Source organism: Phycodurus eques, chromosome 7 (assembly GCF_024500275.1).
Source record: "Phycodurus eques isolate BA_2022a chromosome 7, UOR_Pequ_1.1, whole genome shotgun sequence".
Lineage (NCBI taxonomy): Eukaryota > Metazoa > Chordata > Actinopteri > Syngnathiformes > Syngnathidae > Phycodurus > Phycodurus eques.
Genome location: NC_084531.1, coordinates 20,695,404 through 20,712,985, shown reverse-complemented (window position 1 = coordinate 20,712,985; position 17,582 = coordinate 20,695,404). Strand labels below are relative to the sequence as shown.

Genomic DNA, 17,582 nt, shown 5'->3' with positions numbered 1-17,582 from the left:
GAAGAAAAAAAAAAAAAAAACATTCTGAGTTAGTTGGAGACTAATTAAGTTTTGTCGTGACAGGTGAAGAGAGAATCGTCAAGACGTGAGGAGACAAAAGAAGGAATGCTCATTTGCCGTTCTGCCTTAAGATGACATGGACCTAAATTTAGAATACCAGTCTTGGTATTATGCCAGACTGCTGGTTTTGGGGAGGCGTGCTATGTTGGTCATCTCAAGTACATATTTTAAAAATCAATTCAGATGTTAAATATCGGTATGTGTCGACCTTACTGAAGACAGTCACACAGTGGATGTCAAATGTTTCACCTAATAACTAACATTTGTTCTGGCCATGTGTGAGAGCCAAATGATTGCAGAAGTGCACAAGGCCTCCAGCATAGCCACAATGTGTAACATAGGGACTTACCTGTAGGGCATACCCGTCTTATGGGTGACCGTTTCCTCTTTGCCCATTCCATACATTTTCAGATACCAGTTGCTCTCCATCTCTCTGTACCGCGCCGCTCTGTTTTGATGCACCGCCCCCTGTCTTCCGGAGCCCGCGTTGCACCTGACTTTGGTGGCGTTACCGTGGCCGTGACCTTTCGTCCCACCGGCGGAGCTGACCGAGTGTTCCCGGTGTACTGGGGGAGGCTGGTGTCCCCCGACCCCACCTCCGCTGCTCCGGGCAGCTAACATGATCCCAGGCGGCGTCCACTTGGGCCACTCAAAGACAGAATTTGATTTGATTTGACACTTGACCACCCTTGCCTACTCCGTCACCATCCTCCGCCGTCCCCGGACTCCCTGTTTCCTGGGATTTCTTTAGCACATTCGCCTTCTTATTCTCCGCTTTGTATGTTACCGCAGCGTGCACTCTGGCCTCTTATAGCCTCATCCACCCTTGAAACAGGATCTGGGTTTCCTTGTCTCGTCACCGCTCTGCGCTGGCCTAAAAGGAGGGAGACAAACATGCCAGGGTGTCGACAATACACACATACATAAACAAGTAGACGCACACACGCGCCAGGGTAAGCGCTCAAGCAGACAGTCAAGTGTTCTAACAACCACAAGTTTGAATTTAACTACATGAAAGAAGACACAACATAAACAAAGCAGGGCCATAAATGATTATTGCACTTTTGTATGGATGTTTTCATACACTACATGTACGCTGGCACGCTTGATTGTTTTTTTCCAACGACAACTCTATATTTACACACCTTGGAGACTTCTTCGGCGTCTTTAAACACCATTCCTCATGTCATAAGAGTCTAGGCTGGTGTGAGAAGAACATCCATGTATTACTTTGCCAAGATATATAATCTGATATCACGCAACGACATCTTGGAACATCAACATCCATTATTTAGAACTTTCAAACTATCGCTCTGTGGAAATTACCAGTTTGTAATAGCGCTAACCTGGATTTTAGTATGCAAGCGAAAACAGGAGTCACCGTGTGAATAAAGAAGAGGCATCACAATGGAAAAAGCAGTAAGCATGTCAGCCTCACAGATCTGAGGTCCGTTGTTCAAATCTGGATTTCGGCCTTCCTGTGCAGAGGTCGCATGGTCTCCCCATACTTGCCTGGGTTTTCCTCCCACATTCCAAAATCATGCAAGTAGGTTCATTGAAGAATATAAACTGTCCATAGGTGTGAATGGGGGTGTGAACGGCTGTTTGTCTATCTGTGATTGGCAGGGTAGCACCTCTTGCCCAAAGTCAACTGGGATAGGCTCCATCTCAACCGCCACCCTAATGTGGACAAGCGCTAGAGAAAACGAGAGTATGCTATCATCACTGAATGTGGAAAGAGGGATTTGATAGCAACACAGGTTGACTGAGTCACTGAAGTTATTTAGTGTACTTAATGCTGCTTTGTTTTTTTAAACATGATTTAATTCTAGATTTTCAGTTTTTAACATAAACATTGCAGATACAGCAGTACACAATGATACATTGGACATGTAATGGCTTGTATAAAAACACCATCAACAAGGTGAAGAAATCAAAACGAAAACAAAGAAAACATTACATTTTAATAATAGTGATAAAAAATCAATAGCATAAAAATACAATATAAGTATACAGTAAGAATAAAGAAAAACAATAACAGTGGTTGTATTAATGCATCGGTATTAAGTGTGTATCACTACAATGGCTTAGATGTTATCAAGACAATGAACTGAAAATGGTGGGTTGTGCTACGGAGGGAGGGAGGGCATTTAAAGCAGGAGCAAAGTCCACTTGAAGGGAAGCAACATGTCTCTGAAATGAGTGTTGTGCTTCAATGTTTTCTAAGTTTATGAACGACAGCATACCTCATCCAAATTGAGGCACCGTCTGAAGAAAAAAAAGGTCCTGGTAATTTTAGGGGGGGAAGGGGCTGTCATTGATGATGTGAAGGGGAAAAAAACATGATGATCTTTGACGTTCATTTCTTTGAGTTCAAGTCAGAATGTCTGTAGGTCCTCATGCCATCCTGCTGTGTATGTGAAGTGGTGTCCGCACAGGTCAAGTAAAAAGTTCAAACGCTGCAGTGTCAGGCCTGAATTATTCAGCCAGGTAATGAGACCCTGATGATTCAGTGGATATAATGGGATGTTAACGGGCAAGTATCAGGGTCAGTGATAACTTTGAAAAGCTGAAGATTTGTCAACTGTGCAGGTGGCCATCTGTTATCTTTCAGGAGAAATGAATTGTTCTGATGTTTGATGCTCGAAAAACATTGCTGATCATACGACCACACTAATTGGACACTTAATTAGACTGCACAATCAAATTTGCTCCAGAAGTAGAGTGATATAAAATACTTATGCCTTCACAAAATAATAAAGTTCCGTTTTGATTGACACGGTCAGAGAGGTATTCATTTAACCCTGTTAATTACTGTGGTTGTTCTTTAGCCTGCATCATACTGTGACAGCTATTCCAAATATTCTTTTTGACTCTCGTGTAACTGGTTGAGGTAACCAGTGTAGTGTACTACAACTGAGGTAACTAATGTAGTGTACTGTATTAGGAACAGCTCTCGTTATGATGCAGTACATTTCTACACCACTGAAGCCCACAACCACAATCATAAACATACTGTTAAATGAATATCTCTATAACATTATCAATCGAAGCATAATTTTAATGTAAAAATGGTAGTGACACCGTGGCTGTTGATGTATATGTATGCTTGCAATAAACGCGGTCAGTTGAAATGTTCAGCAATATTTCTTAATCCACCAAAAGCACAGGTTAAAGGTCGTGGTGGATGGCGGTAGATCAGAAGAGGTGAGGGGGTGAAAAAAGTGATAAAGGATAAAGACAAGTGTTGAACTCAAAAGTTAAAAAAGTTAGACACACACACCAACAATGCATTGATGCTGAAATTCAGCAGCTGTGCAGCTCCCCTGTTACTTGTAGCCGAGAGGGTTACTCCTCTTTTACACACACCCTCTTACAAGAAGGTGTTCATTTAAAAGCCATGTGCTATTATATAATAGTGAAGAAAGTCTTTGGGGATACATTTGCTATATTCTTATGAAAGCGCTGAGCTTTAATGCGATACAAGAAGTTGTGCTACTAGAACACAATAGAATACAACAACTGGGGCAGGACAATAAGGCTAGTTTCATGAAGTATATCCAACTTGGGGCGTGATTAACTAAGATCCCAAATAGCAGGCGTTAAATTACATGTTCACTCAATCTAACAGATTGCACCGCACTGTGGGCAAAAGGCATAAAGGCGGTGGAGCCATATTTCAAAAGTGGGTTTTGTGCTTTAGGTAGATTCTGTTCGATGATCCTGTTCGCAGCCGTCATTTCCGAACTCCTCTCCTCCAAGCTTCTCCAGCTCAGCGTCTCGCCTGCCATCTGCCAGTGGATTTACAGCGTCCTGACGAGCAGGACACAGCACGTGAGGCTGGGGGACACTACCTCATCCACACGCACCATCAGCACCGGGGCGCCCCAAGGATGCGTCCTCTCTCTGCTTCTCTTCTCTCTCTACACGAACGACTGCACTTCAACGCACCCGGCTGTCGAACTCCTGAAGTTTGCAGACGGCACTGCAAAGTTTAAAAGACGGTGACGAGTCTGCGTATCGACAGGAAGTGGAGCGTATGGAGATCTGGTGCGGCCGACACAACCTGGAGCTGAACAAGATCGAGAATACAGAGATTCACGAAGCATCCTTTGCCACAGCTCCCCCTCGCGCTGTCCAACTGCCCTGTGTCAACCGTGGAGACCTTCGAGTTCCTGGGAACTAGTCTCTCAGGGCCTGAAGAAGGAGACCAACATCATTTCCATCCTCAAAAAGGCCCAGCAGAGGATATACTTAATGCAGCTTCTGAGGAAGCACTAACCTGCCACAATCTATTATATTGCTGTTTTTTTGGTGATTTGAATGGCAGCATAGTTGATTAGTGATTTGCACGCCTTCCTCACAGTTGGTGACGTTTTTGCTGTTTCCCGTTCCGGAGTTGCATTCTCTGTACCTGTTCCCTGTTTCTGAAATGCAGCCTTCGTCCTGTGTCCTGTCCTTGATCTGCAACCTCACTCCTTGTGTCCAGTACCAGGTCTTCAAGTTACTTCACCCTCCGTCTTGCGTCACAGTTTCCGAGCTGCAGCCTCCTTCCCAGTGTGTTGTTCCTAAACTGCACCATATTATGTTCATATGTCTCTATTCCCTGTTCTTTGCCTCCATTTTCGAGTCTGTCATGGAGTCCAGTTTCTCCTTTTTAAGTTCAGTGTTAACATTTACTTCAGACCTTTCTTAGGAACAAAGTGAAGAAAATACTTACACCCTTGTTGAAAGAAGCCCATTGTTCCTGCTGCAGCCTGACATGATGCAACATTGGTAAATATGGAAGAGTTGTTCTGCAGAGCACACATAGCTCCACTTACTATGAGATTTCCCGGTATCTAACACAACCACACATACTCACACACTAACTAATCCAGGGCTCAAAAGATTGCTTACACGGTTGAGCCATAGAGAAGGCGTTATACTGTAAATGAAGTGGTACAACACGTCACTGCACTGTGTTCTGTGTAACCACTCTCACAACGAGCTCTTCATTGTGTTTACAGTGTCGTTGAGTGCCGCAAAGAGGTGAGGATATATTTGTATAACTTTTTATAACTCATCTTCATCTCCAACTTGAATAAAAGAGCAGAGGAACGAATTCAGATTAATCCAAGCGGGGTGTGAAAGTTCACCGCGCGGCTTCACCAGAATGAAACGTATGCAAATAAGTTGTTTTGACCTTCACAGTGAATAGTGTTGTACCCAGCTGGACATACATGTGATATTTTGGGAGGCAATGGCCATTCTCTGCTAACAGAGATGTGATTATAGGTCCCAGAATTTTCTTCTTGAGAAAGGTAGAACAGCTGATGTCTGATATTCCTTCAGTTAGTTGAAAAGAAAATCCTTCCGCATACACATCTTTCACATACATACAGTAAGTTAACTGTGAAAACTGATAATTCAGATATTGTTTAAGTAAAATTTTTCAATTTAAGGAAATTTTCCAAAAAGAAAAACTGTAACTTTATGAGTGCAACTGGAGCTACAAACAAATGTGTTATTTTTGCCCAGCATGTATTCATTAGTTAAATGGTAGAAGTAATGTAATGGACTAAGCTCTAATAGACACCGTCACCCAACTCATGGGGGTACGTCTACCACTTGAAAAACTATGACGGGCGCTATCATATTGTAGACTTCCTTAGCACAACACACACCATCTGCACTGCAAACAAGCCATTTGTAAAGCTGAAGTTTACAGGTCAATTGAAGATCTTGATTTGCTCACCAGCAACATGAATGAGGGCAAGCATGATAGACAATAGATTTTGTTTTTGTACCATGCAAATTTAAATTGTACTGTATAAGTAAGGGCCTCTTTCCCAATCTAATGCATATCCCTAACAGACGCCTGGTAGGTGTTGCAGTTGCATAAATAATACTAAAATGACACATGCAGAGGACACCCATGGTGGTGCATATGTGCACCTTTTCTTGTGATATAGCAGCTGCCTCAGCTTGTCAGCAGTAAATTCTAAACACATTCCTTCAGCGCTCTGTCACCCGCAGAATTTATTATCGTGCACACTGACAACTTTGATTGGGACACGTTCACAGCTTCGCAGATTCCTGCAAAGTCAGGTGCTCATGAAGACGTGACTGTACTTATGTTCTGTGGGAGCGGCACAGAGTGAAAAACACTTCGTGAAGCACATAAACGTACACGAAAGCAGCTTCAAATGCAACATTTGTCATGGTAAAAAGATCTTGGTGTACAAATGGTGAGATTTATCAATAAAATACAAGCCATACATACATCGCTTTTAATGCAGCATAATGAATTTCTCCTCAGCTTGAAATTGTCATCTGACTATTAAAATTGTTAGCAATTTGATGTCTCAGTGCTTTCCCAGGCAACAGAAAAGTGTTATTCTGGGGCACTTAAAAACATTTAAAGGCCAAATGTTTCTTATCTATTGTATTATCTAGTCTAAAATCTAACATCTAGTCTAAACAATTTTTTTGATCTACTTTTAGTTATTATATGGTATGCTGATGATCATGATCACGCCATTTGTTTTAGAGTACTGTAGTTGTATTTTGTTTTCTAAAATTATCACACTAGAACAGCCCCTTATAAAGATTTTGATACCACTTGTACAGTATACCGTATATACAAGTCCAAAATATGATTCTATAAATAAGATACATCAACAAATGCACTGTAAATATATTTCAATACATTTATTTAGGGAAAGATAACTGAAATTAACAATGATCTATGTGTAATCATGGACATTTATCATTGATATCCTGAGTGTAGTTGGCTAAAAACCTTACATTTTCGACATCCATCCATTTGGACATCCATTTTCTGTACTGCTTATCCTCACTAGGGTCGACATACATTTTCAAATGTTAACTATATGGAAAAAAGTATTGTGCCTCAAGAGGTGGGTGAAGTAAAGCCATATTTTCTGCCATTGGCCAAGTGTATTTTTTTTCTAGAAAGTGTTCAGTTAAATGTATTTAATTAACGACCTGAACATTATATGATGTAACATACAATCTAATCTCCCCTTGTCTAGCTGCCTCCTATTACCTGTCACCTAATCATCAATAGCGGTTGATGCGACTGTAGCGTTGACCTCAGTAGCGGCGGTGGCGAGTGACGCCGAGGTCCCAGTTGAGGTTCCATCACGTTGTTTGTCATGGGGTCGCATCATCTCCTCAGTGTTGCGTTCAGGTTTGAGCAGGAGAATATAGCACTTTGGCAGGAAGATGCAAGTGAGCAGGCCAAAGCTGGATGCCAAAATGGCAAAAATCTGGACAGCCACCATGAACTTGCCTCGTGTGCTAAGGTAAGCTGGGACGAAGGAGATCCACACGATGAAGAAAACCAGCATGCCAAAGGTCACACATTTGGCCTCACTGGAACACAGCGTTGGACGTTGGCATGAAACCAAACTGTGAAGACAGGACTACATTTTTTGCTTTACCTGACAACTTAAGGCTCTCCCACCTGAAGTGGTCCTCTAGTTTTCGAGCTAGGAAAGCGAAGATGAAGGCCAGCAGAGCCAATAGGATGTCGTAGGCAAAGATACAACAGATGAAGACCACAGAACCTTCATTGCACTCCAGAATGATCTTTATATTCTGAGCTGAGGTGTTCTTCACGGGATAGGGCGGCAGGATGATGAGCCACACGGTACAAGCTAAAGCCTGATTGAGAGTGGTTTGGTTGAGAATTGCAGAATAAAGCACATCATGTAAGTCAGTCTCAGTCACTTTGGCAGATTGCTTGAATCAGCTTCGACATTTCCAAAACAGTAAGTGCATTTCTCAAAACAATTTGTACAAATAGCAGCACACCATGGATCACCTACAAAATCCAATCTCTTGCTCAAAATCCTTAATTCATCTTTCAAAAGTAAATATCTGTGTCAATGAACATGTCAGTGCCATCAGAATAAAAAGTCCTCGTGTCATTGTGTTCGCATTAGGCAGTCAATTTGCTTAGTCATGTTGTCAGTATAACAGTGTACTCTGGAGGAATGCTCTGATGTAAACAGGCTAAGGTATTGATGACAATTATTTTAAATTGTAAGTTACACCTTAGTGTATGTGGAAGATTCAGAACAAGAGACAGGCAATATTCACATTTACGCTTTTACTGTTTGTACTGTAATTTGTCGACTGACCATCTCATTGCAACACAGAAAGGAGGTGTGCAATTTGGTGCTCATGAAATCAAACACTGTGTGGCCTTTGTGGAGAGTTGCGCCAATCAATGTAGCAGTTTGGTAGGAAGATGCAAGTGAGCAGGCCAATGTTGGAAGCCAAGATAAAAAATCTGGATGATCACGATAATAGACAAACTGGGATGAAGGCTACACTTTTGTTCTCTACCTGAATCAAGGTTGCCACAGCAGTTATCAACCTCTGGTGTGCAAAGTTGAGACTGTCAGGCTTCACATGAGCAGTGACGTGACTGAGATTTGTTGTGTTGGTTGTGATGACGTCAGGGCTGCCAGTGTTGGCTGCTGCTTCAGCTGCGGCTTTCGCAGCTTTGGCAGCGGCCTTGGCCTTTGCACGGGCCGCTTTCTTAGCCTGCGCTCTCAGCATCAGCAATGCTGCTTTGCCTGGGGAAGAATAATAGAGGTATTAGAGTACTGATTATCTATCACACAGAAGACAGCACTGGCCTTGACTCTAAAACTTCAAACACACATATTTTTCTTCCCTTACCCATCAAGGAGGAAAGGCACAGTGCGAAGCCCAGAGCCAGAGCTACTTGACTGGTCATGCAGCTCCAGTGGCGAGGCTCTCCCAGAAAGACAACGGAGCAGAGGAAGGTCACCATCAGCGAGAAAAGCAGACAGAAGCTCAGCACAGCGTCATTGGCTTTGACCAGAGGAGTGTTGATGTGCGCAACAAACACCACCTACAAATTAGCGGCATGCTTTTTTACTTTTACAGTGAAAACACAAACACTGACTTTGGGGGAAAGAAATAATGCTGGATTTACACTGCTGGTCTATTATGCAAAACTCACTTTGAATACAGGTACAAATAAGTACAAATGTGGAACTGTCCTATTTATTATTCACATATGATTGAAGCCATGACGTATATTCAAAATGGGCCACATGGGAGAAAAAAACAAATCTTAATTGCGTCCCTGAATCATGTACTGTGAATCCAGCCTTGTGGCTAACAAGAAGTTTTCTTCCTCGTGTGATTCTTACCGCTACAGCAATGGTGACGAGGGCTCCAAAGGCAGAGATGACGATGAGAGTGATGCCCAGTGGCTCTCCAAAGGCCAGGAACTCGATGATCTTAGGCACGCAGGCATCACGAGCGTCATTGGACCAGTGATCACCGCTGCACAAGACACACTCACGCGAGTCTGTCAACGAGGAATAAGCAATTATAGCAAAGTTTTTAGAGGGGAAAAAAAAAAACTGCATTTTAATTCACACCAAAAAAAAAACACCACTGAGTTCATACATGACAGCACACAAAATGTCACTTTTGCACTTTTTGGAAACCATTTTTCCAACCAGGGCAGTAAAGAGAAGAACATACATTGGATATTACGGGACGTAACCTGACTCACGTTCAAAGGACGGAAATTCTTGCGTGAGCACAGACATACAGAAAGAGTATTATTATTAGTATGGATATTTGACTATGAACAAAGATTAACTTCTTTTTACAGTCATGTGACAGACTCATGTCAAATGGCAGTTAGCCTGCCATTTGACATGGCAGGCTAACCTGCCACTCTTGACATGGCAGGCTAACCTGCCACTTTTTAAAGTGCTTCTGAATAACTCCAAATAAAGTTCATATGCTCTAGTAGGCTTTTCCAGACTTTTTTCTTCCTAGCCAAAGCCTGAAGGTTTTGTGCAAACAGTGACAGTTCATTTTCCTACATGTGTTTGGGAGCTTTTTCTTAATGGTCCAATTAAACCAAGGCAGAACGTTTTGGACATAATTCCAGAATTGCTCATCATCAAAAGAACACCATACATGTTTTGAGGCATGGTGGGCATCATGCTTTGGCGCTGTTTTTCTTCGGCTGGAACAAGGGCCTTAGACATGGTAAAAGGAATTATAAACAGTTCGAAATAGTCATCGTTGGCACAAAACCTTCAGGCTTCTGCTAGAAAGCAACAACAAAAAAAGGTCAGAAAATGCCTGCTAAAACAGCAGACGTTTACTTGGGGTTAATCAGAGGAACTTTATAATGGTGGCAGGTATATGCTGACTCCCATTTAACATGAGTTCGAATGTGATTGGTTCATTGCTAACACAGCCACAGCCACGGTTATAAGAGGGTGTGCACACTGATGTAACCACATTACTACTATTGTCCATTTTTACTCTCCCTCTAAAATAGATTATTAAAAAAAATCTATTGAGTTTTATATCCACTGTATTTCCTATCTTTAAGAGGGAGAAGAAGTGGTATACACACTCGTCATGTTGCTAATCTCGCCATCGGCACACGGGATGCAGTCAAAGCAGCAGACCGGCTCTCCTTGTCGGATCCCTTTCCTGGTGCCAGGCTTGCAGTTCTCACTGCACACTGACCGAGGAGGCTGAAGAGTACAGATGCACTTCGGTGACATTTCCTTCCCTATTGAAATAATCAAAATGCGACTGTAGTCCATTTGAACAATGTGCTACTGACCTCCAGTGCTTCATTGTTCCAGACAATGGAATCATTCATTATGGTCATCCTCTCCTCTGGGGCCGCGGAACCATTGTAGTGCCCGACAGTCACGTAAGATATTATTCCGTTACCGTCGACTACCCAGTTGATGATGTCATAGAAGCCCTCCACATCTCCATCAGTGAAGTAGACCTCCTCGTCTGTGTGTGGAACTTTAAAGCGCACGTTCTTCAGGTAGTACATCAGCTACAAACAAATCCCAGTCAAACACACAAAATACAAGTGGCCACCTCTTACTAAAAATCATAGTAAAAACCAGGTTTATCTTAACCAATGAAAACATATTTTATTATGTCAGGTTTTGACATTTATGTATTTAGCTAAAGAAGACACTTATATATTTATAACATATATGTTTTGTGATTTTTATTTTTCCAATATATGACGGCATAATGAATTCTACTTATTGTCAAATATCGTGATAATATCATCTTTTCTGAATTACATGGTGGATGGTTGCTTAGCAAATCTGCCTTAAAGCTCTGAGGTTGGGGGTTGAATTGGGGGTTCCTGTGTGGAGTTTTCTGCGGGTGCTCTGGCTTTCTTTCCGCAAAATAAAAATATTCATGTTAGGTTCAATGGAAACTCTAAATTCTCCCCAGGTGTGAATGTGAGTGAGGGAAATGTTGTTTGTCTATATGTGCCTTGCTATTTGCTGGCAACCAGTTCAGGGTGTACGTCGCCTCTCACCCAAAGTCAGCTGGGATAGACTCCAACTTCCCCGTGACCCTAGTGAGGATAAACGATACAGAAAATGTATGGATGGAGTTACTCTTTCTTCCAACCTCTACTGCTTTGCTTTGCATTGCCTGCGGGCCGTGTTAACTCCACACAGGAAGGCTGAAGCCGAGATTCAAACCCCAGAGACCCAGAACTGTGGAGCCCTTTATAAGGGAACCCTTCCTTCCTTCCCCCTTTTTTTTCTTTTTTTTTTACTTGATTGATTCAATAACACACACAAAAAGCACTTACCTGCCATGGTTCAAATTTGGTGATGTCAGCACAACCGATTCCAATGAATGGCCCCCGTCCCTGCTCGCAGTGCTCCAGATTGTGTAAGGCGTGGGCAACGGCATACACCGCTTTGTACACACTGTGACGAGACAATGCAGTTTGCCATGACAACGCCACATTCAAAATATGACTATAATCACTAAAATCGGCATTTGTCAGGAGACCCGATCAAGTCTTGAATGCTAGTAGTGGAGTGTGACGTGACCTGAAGGTGATCCGCAGCTGGGAGATGTCAGAGTAAGTGTTGTTGAGCTGAGCCAGGGACTCACTGCCGGTACACAAACCGCCAGGAACAACCCGTGTTGCCTTGGATATTGTCCCGTTGAACGCTTTGGCCCTCTCTTTGGCCTTTCTTAACGCTTTACTATAGTCTAATGTGCAGTTGAACAGCTGCAAGACACAAATATACATAGTAGTAGTGGGTATGGGTTCTCTTATCAGAAGAGGCGGAAGTACTCAAACTCCGTATTCTCGTAGAAGTATAGACACTTGTATAAAAATGGACTCTGGTAATATACTAAGTATTGATCCAACTCCTTTATTTAACTAACAGGAAAAAAAGTAAAGAGAAGTCAAAGCAAATTTTTACTGTTAGTTATTTTCAGTAGGCCAGTGATTCTCAACTGGTGGGTCGGGACCGAAAAGTGGGTCGGGGAACCAATTAGGGTGGGTCGTGGACAGGTATTAAGAAATGTATAGCATAATTCATACTGTTCACATTGTTACAGTTGCTATGGTCTGAAAAGAACACAAACTATTGATGTTGCACTTTCCTCAAAAGAAGATAGCAATGCCGTGATATTAAATTTTGTACATGCAGTTATGTTCATCCTTTAGGTACTTTAAACATGTAAGCATGAATAGTTATGTTTAGAAAAATATGTTTTCAAAGGCTATCTTAGAACAATTCATGTTCTTTAATTGTTTCTAACTTATGTAATAGTGGGTCACGACTTAGCAGCAATAGAAATATGCGGGTACAGTTGAGAACCAATGCAGTAGGCTACCAGTTTTCATTAACTTGGCACAATGCAAAATCACACAGAGAAATGCCAAAAGATTGTTGCGTTTAGGCTAGTGCAAGACACAACGCATTCACCAAAAATCATTCTCGGAGTAAACAAACAATTCTCGTAAATAAGGCCATGGATGGGGAATATCTTGCTTCTCTGAATCTGTTGTGTCGTTATTGTTAATGCTTCCTGGTTCATATTCCGCCATGTAAGTCCCAAAGCAATAAATCAACAACAACAAATTCAGCCGTGGTTAATTCTACCTCTCTTTATTTACGTCTTTTTTTTTAATTGTGTCATCATCTGTGCAGGTTGAAAAAAGTAATTATTAATTTTTTGACAAACTAAGGAGGAGAAAGTACAGATATCTTCAAAATTTCACAGTGTTGTTAAGAACACGCTGGTCTGTGGTGTGCCAAATTTAGAAAGTCATTTATATTCACTTTAAGGATCTACCCATTGTTTTTTTCCCCATGTAAATATCACCTGAACAGGAACTTCAATCCTGGACCCTCAGATTAAAATCCTGATGCTCTACCAACAGAGCTATCTAGGCTCTGGCCAATAATATCTGGTTTACCACTGTAAACTGTAATAATTGACATATTAATGATGGACAACTGGAATTTATAGAGGACTACTGACTATAGTTTATAGATTATTAGATTGCTGTGACTTTATTGGTTGACCGGTTGACTTTATTGAGGACAGATACTATATGTGCTCAAATGGGGGAAGTAAAAGTAAAAAGTCCTCAGAAACTTTACAGTAACAGTACAGTAACAAAGTATTAGTCCTTTGTTACTTCCCACCACTTTCTCTGACTGACATTAAACCCAATCACTATTTTACACTAACCGTCTCCCAGAATTCCTCATTGAGCGGGTCAGCATAAGGGTCCAGATCCAGTAAGTGTCGCTGAAGACCAGGAATGTCGGCTCTCTTAACCCCAAAGCCAATGGTGCCGCCCAGCACAGAGCTCACCTGGGCACAAATATGTCAAAATACAGTAATAAATGTGGTTTGTCTGACAAATACTGTATGGACTCTTACTCCAGGTTGGTTGATGAGAGCTGAAGTGACCCAGGCCTCGGTGGCGATCCACGTGCGGTTGGTCACATTTTGCCGGATCAGCTCAAGCACCAGAGGACTGAGGTCTACGTCTGATGAAAAGACTACAATGATCTTGGCGGTGGACTCAATAACGGTTTGGACAATTCGCCGGATGTCTTCAGGAGAATTCACCTAAAAATTAAAGAAGTCATTTAAAAACCACACATGCACAAACACACACACACATACATATATAAATATATATATATATATATACATATAAATGATACAAATAACAACAATCCAAAGGTGAACAAAACCATAGATGCGTACCTTAGGCAGGGTTTCAGAGAAGGAGATACAGACGCCGGCCTCTTCTACCTGCTCCTTGAAGTCTTTGATGCCGTACTTGCCGTAGTCATCGTCTGCGGCAACGGTTCCAACCCAGGTCCAGCCGAAGTGGAGCACCAGCTGGGCCATGGCGGTCGACTGGTGTTCGTCATTGGGGATGGTCCTCAGGAAGGTTGGGAACTGGAACTTGCTGTTCAGGGCTGAGCAGGTTGAGGAGTAGCTGACCTAAAGAATGAGTCCATGAACATAAGGTCGTAAAATTCGGGGGTCGACTAAAGTTTTAGGGAAACTGCACTTTTGTAAACGCACGTAAATCTGAAGTTGGAACTTCAACTCAGTGAAAGAATCAAACTCCCAAGTGTATTTATTTATTTATAAATTTTTTGTGCGCGTTTTTGTGGTGTCATCACAGAAGTGTAGCAGTGAGTAGCAGGAAATACGTGTTGACAACTACAGAACGTGAAAGGGAACTTATTGCCTTAAAGTAAACGCATCTCTATCTAGGTTGCTACATATAATTGGACAACAATAACTAAAAGAAGAAGGGAATGTACAGTCAAACCCCATTTATAGGGGAATACATGGCAGACCCACTCACAATACAAGAGAGATCATATATATTTTTACCCCTCCCACACACTTTAAACACACACACCTAAAATGATAAAAACACAAATTTTTTATTCTTTATTTTTATGCTACTTTATTATTCCTCAGTGCTTATTCTCACTCTCTCACACATGCAAGTCTCCAAATAAGAGCAAACGCATGGTTCCTTCAAGCTGTTTTGTAACTCCCACTTGAAGTTTACTGTAAAACTGACACATCAAACAAAAGAGAATTAAACATTGTATATTTAAACACCAAAATATTCACCCATACCATATAATTATGCTGATTTAACGCTAAAATACTGTATAATGTGAAATGCCATAGACGGGCAAAAGAAAATTTGCATAGATTAGGTTAATGATAAATCTTCAAACAACTGCTACGACACACTTGGAACAGCAACTCATACAAACAGAGAATACATTTAAACTTATAGAAGATATATTCTCTCTGCTCTCTGCAATTATTGCACCTTCTCTCCCTCTACTTCTTCCTAATTATGCTGCATTTCTTCTAGTAGACCTCGTTGCTGCCTAGTATTTTGCCGCACAACGGATACTGAAGGCACGCAAAATAAATTGCTGACGTGCCTGTATGCTGTAATGACCCTTAAAAAACAACATCTTTAAAATCTGCGATATAGCAGGGGCACAAACGATGAAGTGCAATATAATGGGGGTTTACCGCTGAAAAGTGACCTGTTCATCCTTAAGTGAAGTGTGCATATAATTGGGCCAAAACGCTGATGGTTACAGTTTGAATCTGGATCCCATTTCTTTATCTCCTATTAGAAACAATTATTCTAAATCCAAACAAATCAAAGCATCAACAGAATGAACAGAATGTGTTGTAGCTTAGGAATTCCACTGTATTGTCATATCTTTATTACTGTATGTACCTGTGGAAAAAGGTAGAGTCCCAGTATCCTGGCAGTGGCGATGGACAAGTCGGATCCCCCTGCACCCACGAGAGCAGCCAGGGGAGCCCCCGTGCCACAGCGGTAGTTGGGTACTGCCTCGTCTTGGCCGGTCAGATATGTAAGGGTGCCCTCCACGGCCTTGGAGATGGTGAAGCAGGAGTCATAGATGACGTAGCCCAGGTCGGTGTTGGGCAGCAGCTCATCCATGTTGTTTATTTCGTTGATGGCAAACAGCATAGTCTGGGTCCAGCGGAAGGTGCGGTAATTCATTCTAGTGTGGGATGGGATGGGATGGGAGGATGAAGCCCATATGCTATTTCAACATGTTTGGCTTCATTGTCTGTTGAAGTGTCAACAAACACCACACTTATAAGTAAACTTTTTTTTAAATTGTAGGATGAAGCCAAAGGGTACCCACAAAGCTCAGGTAGAACATACAAACTCTACACAGAAAGACCTCATAAATATTTTGATTTTATTCTTTTAGGATTGCAATTCTAAAATGTGCCACTTAAGGCAACTCCACATACTTTCTGACTGTTGCTGCACTGCCCACTGAGCGTCAATCCTGTTATGTCCTGTTATGCGCTTAAAACAATTGGTATATTTCAGTTATCGCAATGATAAGAATGAAAGAATTTGTCCTGGACAAAATGTTCATCCAACCCAACAAATAACAGGATTTGATTAAAATATACTGCACTGTCATGAAAACTCACAAAAGCTCAACTCACCCCTCACACCCTGAGGACACAGGCAGCCGTGAAGTGTTGCCATCGCTGGAAGCAGTGCTCATGTGGACAGGAAACATCCCGCCAATGATGACCTTCTTCTTCTCCACATCCTTGTAGCCACTCAAGTTGAACTTGGCTTTCAGCTTGCACGTGGCCTCTGCGGAAACAGAGATGTACAACTGGAAAAATAAACTTAATGAGAGCAAAAAGCAGTATGGTTCCATGCTAAGGCGATGCGGATGGGAATCATACGAGCTTTGCTGTGTCAAGACGGTGAAGGAAGCAGCTCGGTGCATCAGGTGTTTTTTGGGTCCTCAAGGGAGAGATGACTGGTGGTAGCTGAAGAGATCAGATCCAACTGGTGGATAGAGGTAAATAAATAAATAGTTACATTTAGGAAAATTAGTTTTTTTTTAATTGTACTTTTTTCTCATATCATTTGTGTCTCATACATTGTACCACAGGTAGCCAACCAGGCCACGTACTGGTACCAGGCCTTGTCCACATAGACAGACAACCATTCACACTCAGTCTTCAATTAATCAAACGCTCATTTTTTAAAATAAATTTTTTACCAAGTCAAAACAGGGAGATAAATTTGCACTCGAGTTAGGCTACATGTCAGGAGTTAATTGGCCACATGTGGTAATGTGGTCTCTATACACAACCTTAGTCAAGCTACTGTTCCAAAATCAGCCAGTGTCCCCCGAGTTTGATGGAGTGTTGTGGTGCCTGACACAACTTGTCTGCTCTTGTCGCTCAGTCAACTGGGAAAAGGCACACCTGTTACCCCACACGCCACCACCACACACACACAAACACTTCCTTGGTCAACAGTAACACAGACCTCAATTTAATGACCTTTTTGGAAAAAAATACAGAAATACTTTTCAGAAATTATGATGATTACTTTGAGATTCCTCCCACATTACAAAAATTACACATTTTAGGTTCACTGAAGACTAAATCGGGGTTTTATTTTTCACCTTTTTACAGCCAGTACCACCTAAAAAAATATGTAGCTATCCAAGTACCACCACAATTACCAACATTAAAAAACTATAGCATAATGAATAGGTCTAAGTTGTCATCAAAAACAAGATGGATTTTATTCCTAAAAAGTATATTTAATAATT

General features: G+C 41.7%; 2 protein-coding genes across 2 annotated transcripts in view; both read right to left on the bottom strand.

Moving 5' to 3' along the window:
* The window catches only part of kcnab1a (potassium voltage-gated channel subfamily A regulatory beta subunit 1a), an 83,846-nt gene extending 83,123 nt beyond the window's left edge, over positions 1 to 723 (bottom strand). The window contains exon 1 of the mRNA XM_061682292.1: positions 410 to 723. Within this exon, the coding sequence (XP_061538276.1) occupies positions 410 to 681 (272 nt within the window). The 5' untranslated portion in view covers positions 682 to 723. The remainder of the gene's footprint in view (positions 1 to 409) is intronic.
* A 6,395-nt stretch (positions 724 to 7,118) lies between these two features.
* On the bottom strand, positions 7,119 to 16,538 carry LOC133404869 (vomeronasal type-2 receptor 1). The gene is made up of 14 exons (XM_061681331.1): positions 16,447 to 16,538; positions 15,692 to 15,983; positions 14,164 to 14,406; positions 13,831 to 14,022; positions 13,636 to 13,761; positions 11,970 to 12,154; positions 11,723 to 11,843; positions 10,709 to 10,936; positions 10,493 to 10,616; positions 9,258 to 9,418; positions 8,758 to 8,953; positions 8,419 to 8,651; positions 7,532 to 7,731; positions 7,119 to 7,440 (listed from the first exon to the last, which is right to left on the bottom strand). Exons 1-14 carry the CDS (start codon positions 16,521 to 16,523, stop codon positions 7,119 to 7,121), a joined length of 2,700 nt encoding a protein of 899 aa, XP_061537315.1. The 5' UTR covers positions 16,524 to 16,538.
* Positions 16,539 to 17,582: the final 1,044 nt, after the last annotated feature.

Bases quoted from the DNA above. Each gene is read 5' to 3' on its own strand.
- LOC133404869 (XM_061681331.1), bottom strand. From the start codon at position 16,523: ATGTTTCCTGTCCACATGAGCACTGCTTCCAGCGATGGCAACACTTCA. The intron at 10,937-11,722 runs GTAAGTGCTTTT...ATTTGTTTGTAG, and splicing joins CCAAATTTGAACCATGGCAG to CTGATGTACTACCTGAAGAA. The intron at 7,732-8,418 runs GTAGAGAACAAA...ACTCTCAATCAG, and splicing joins CTGTGGCAACCTTGATTCAG to GCTTTAGCTTGTACCGTGTG.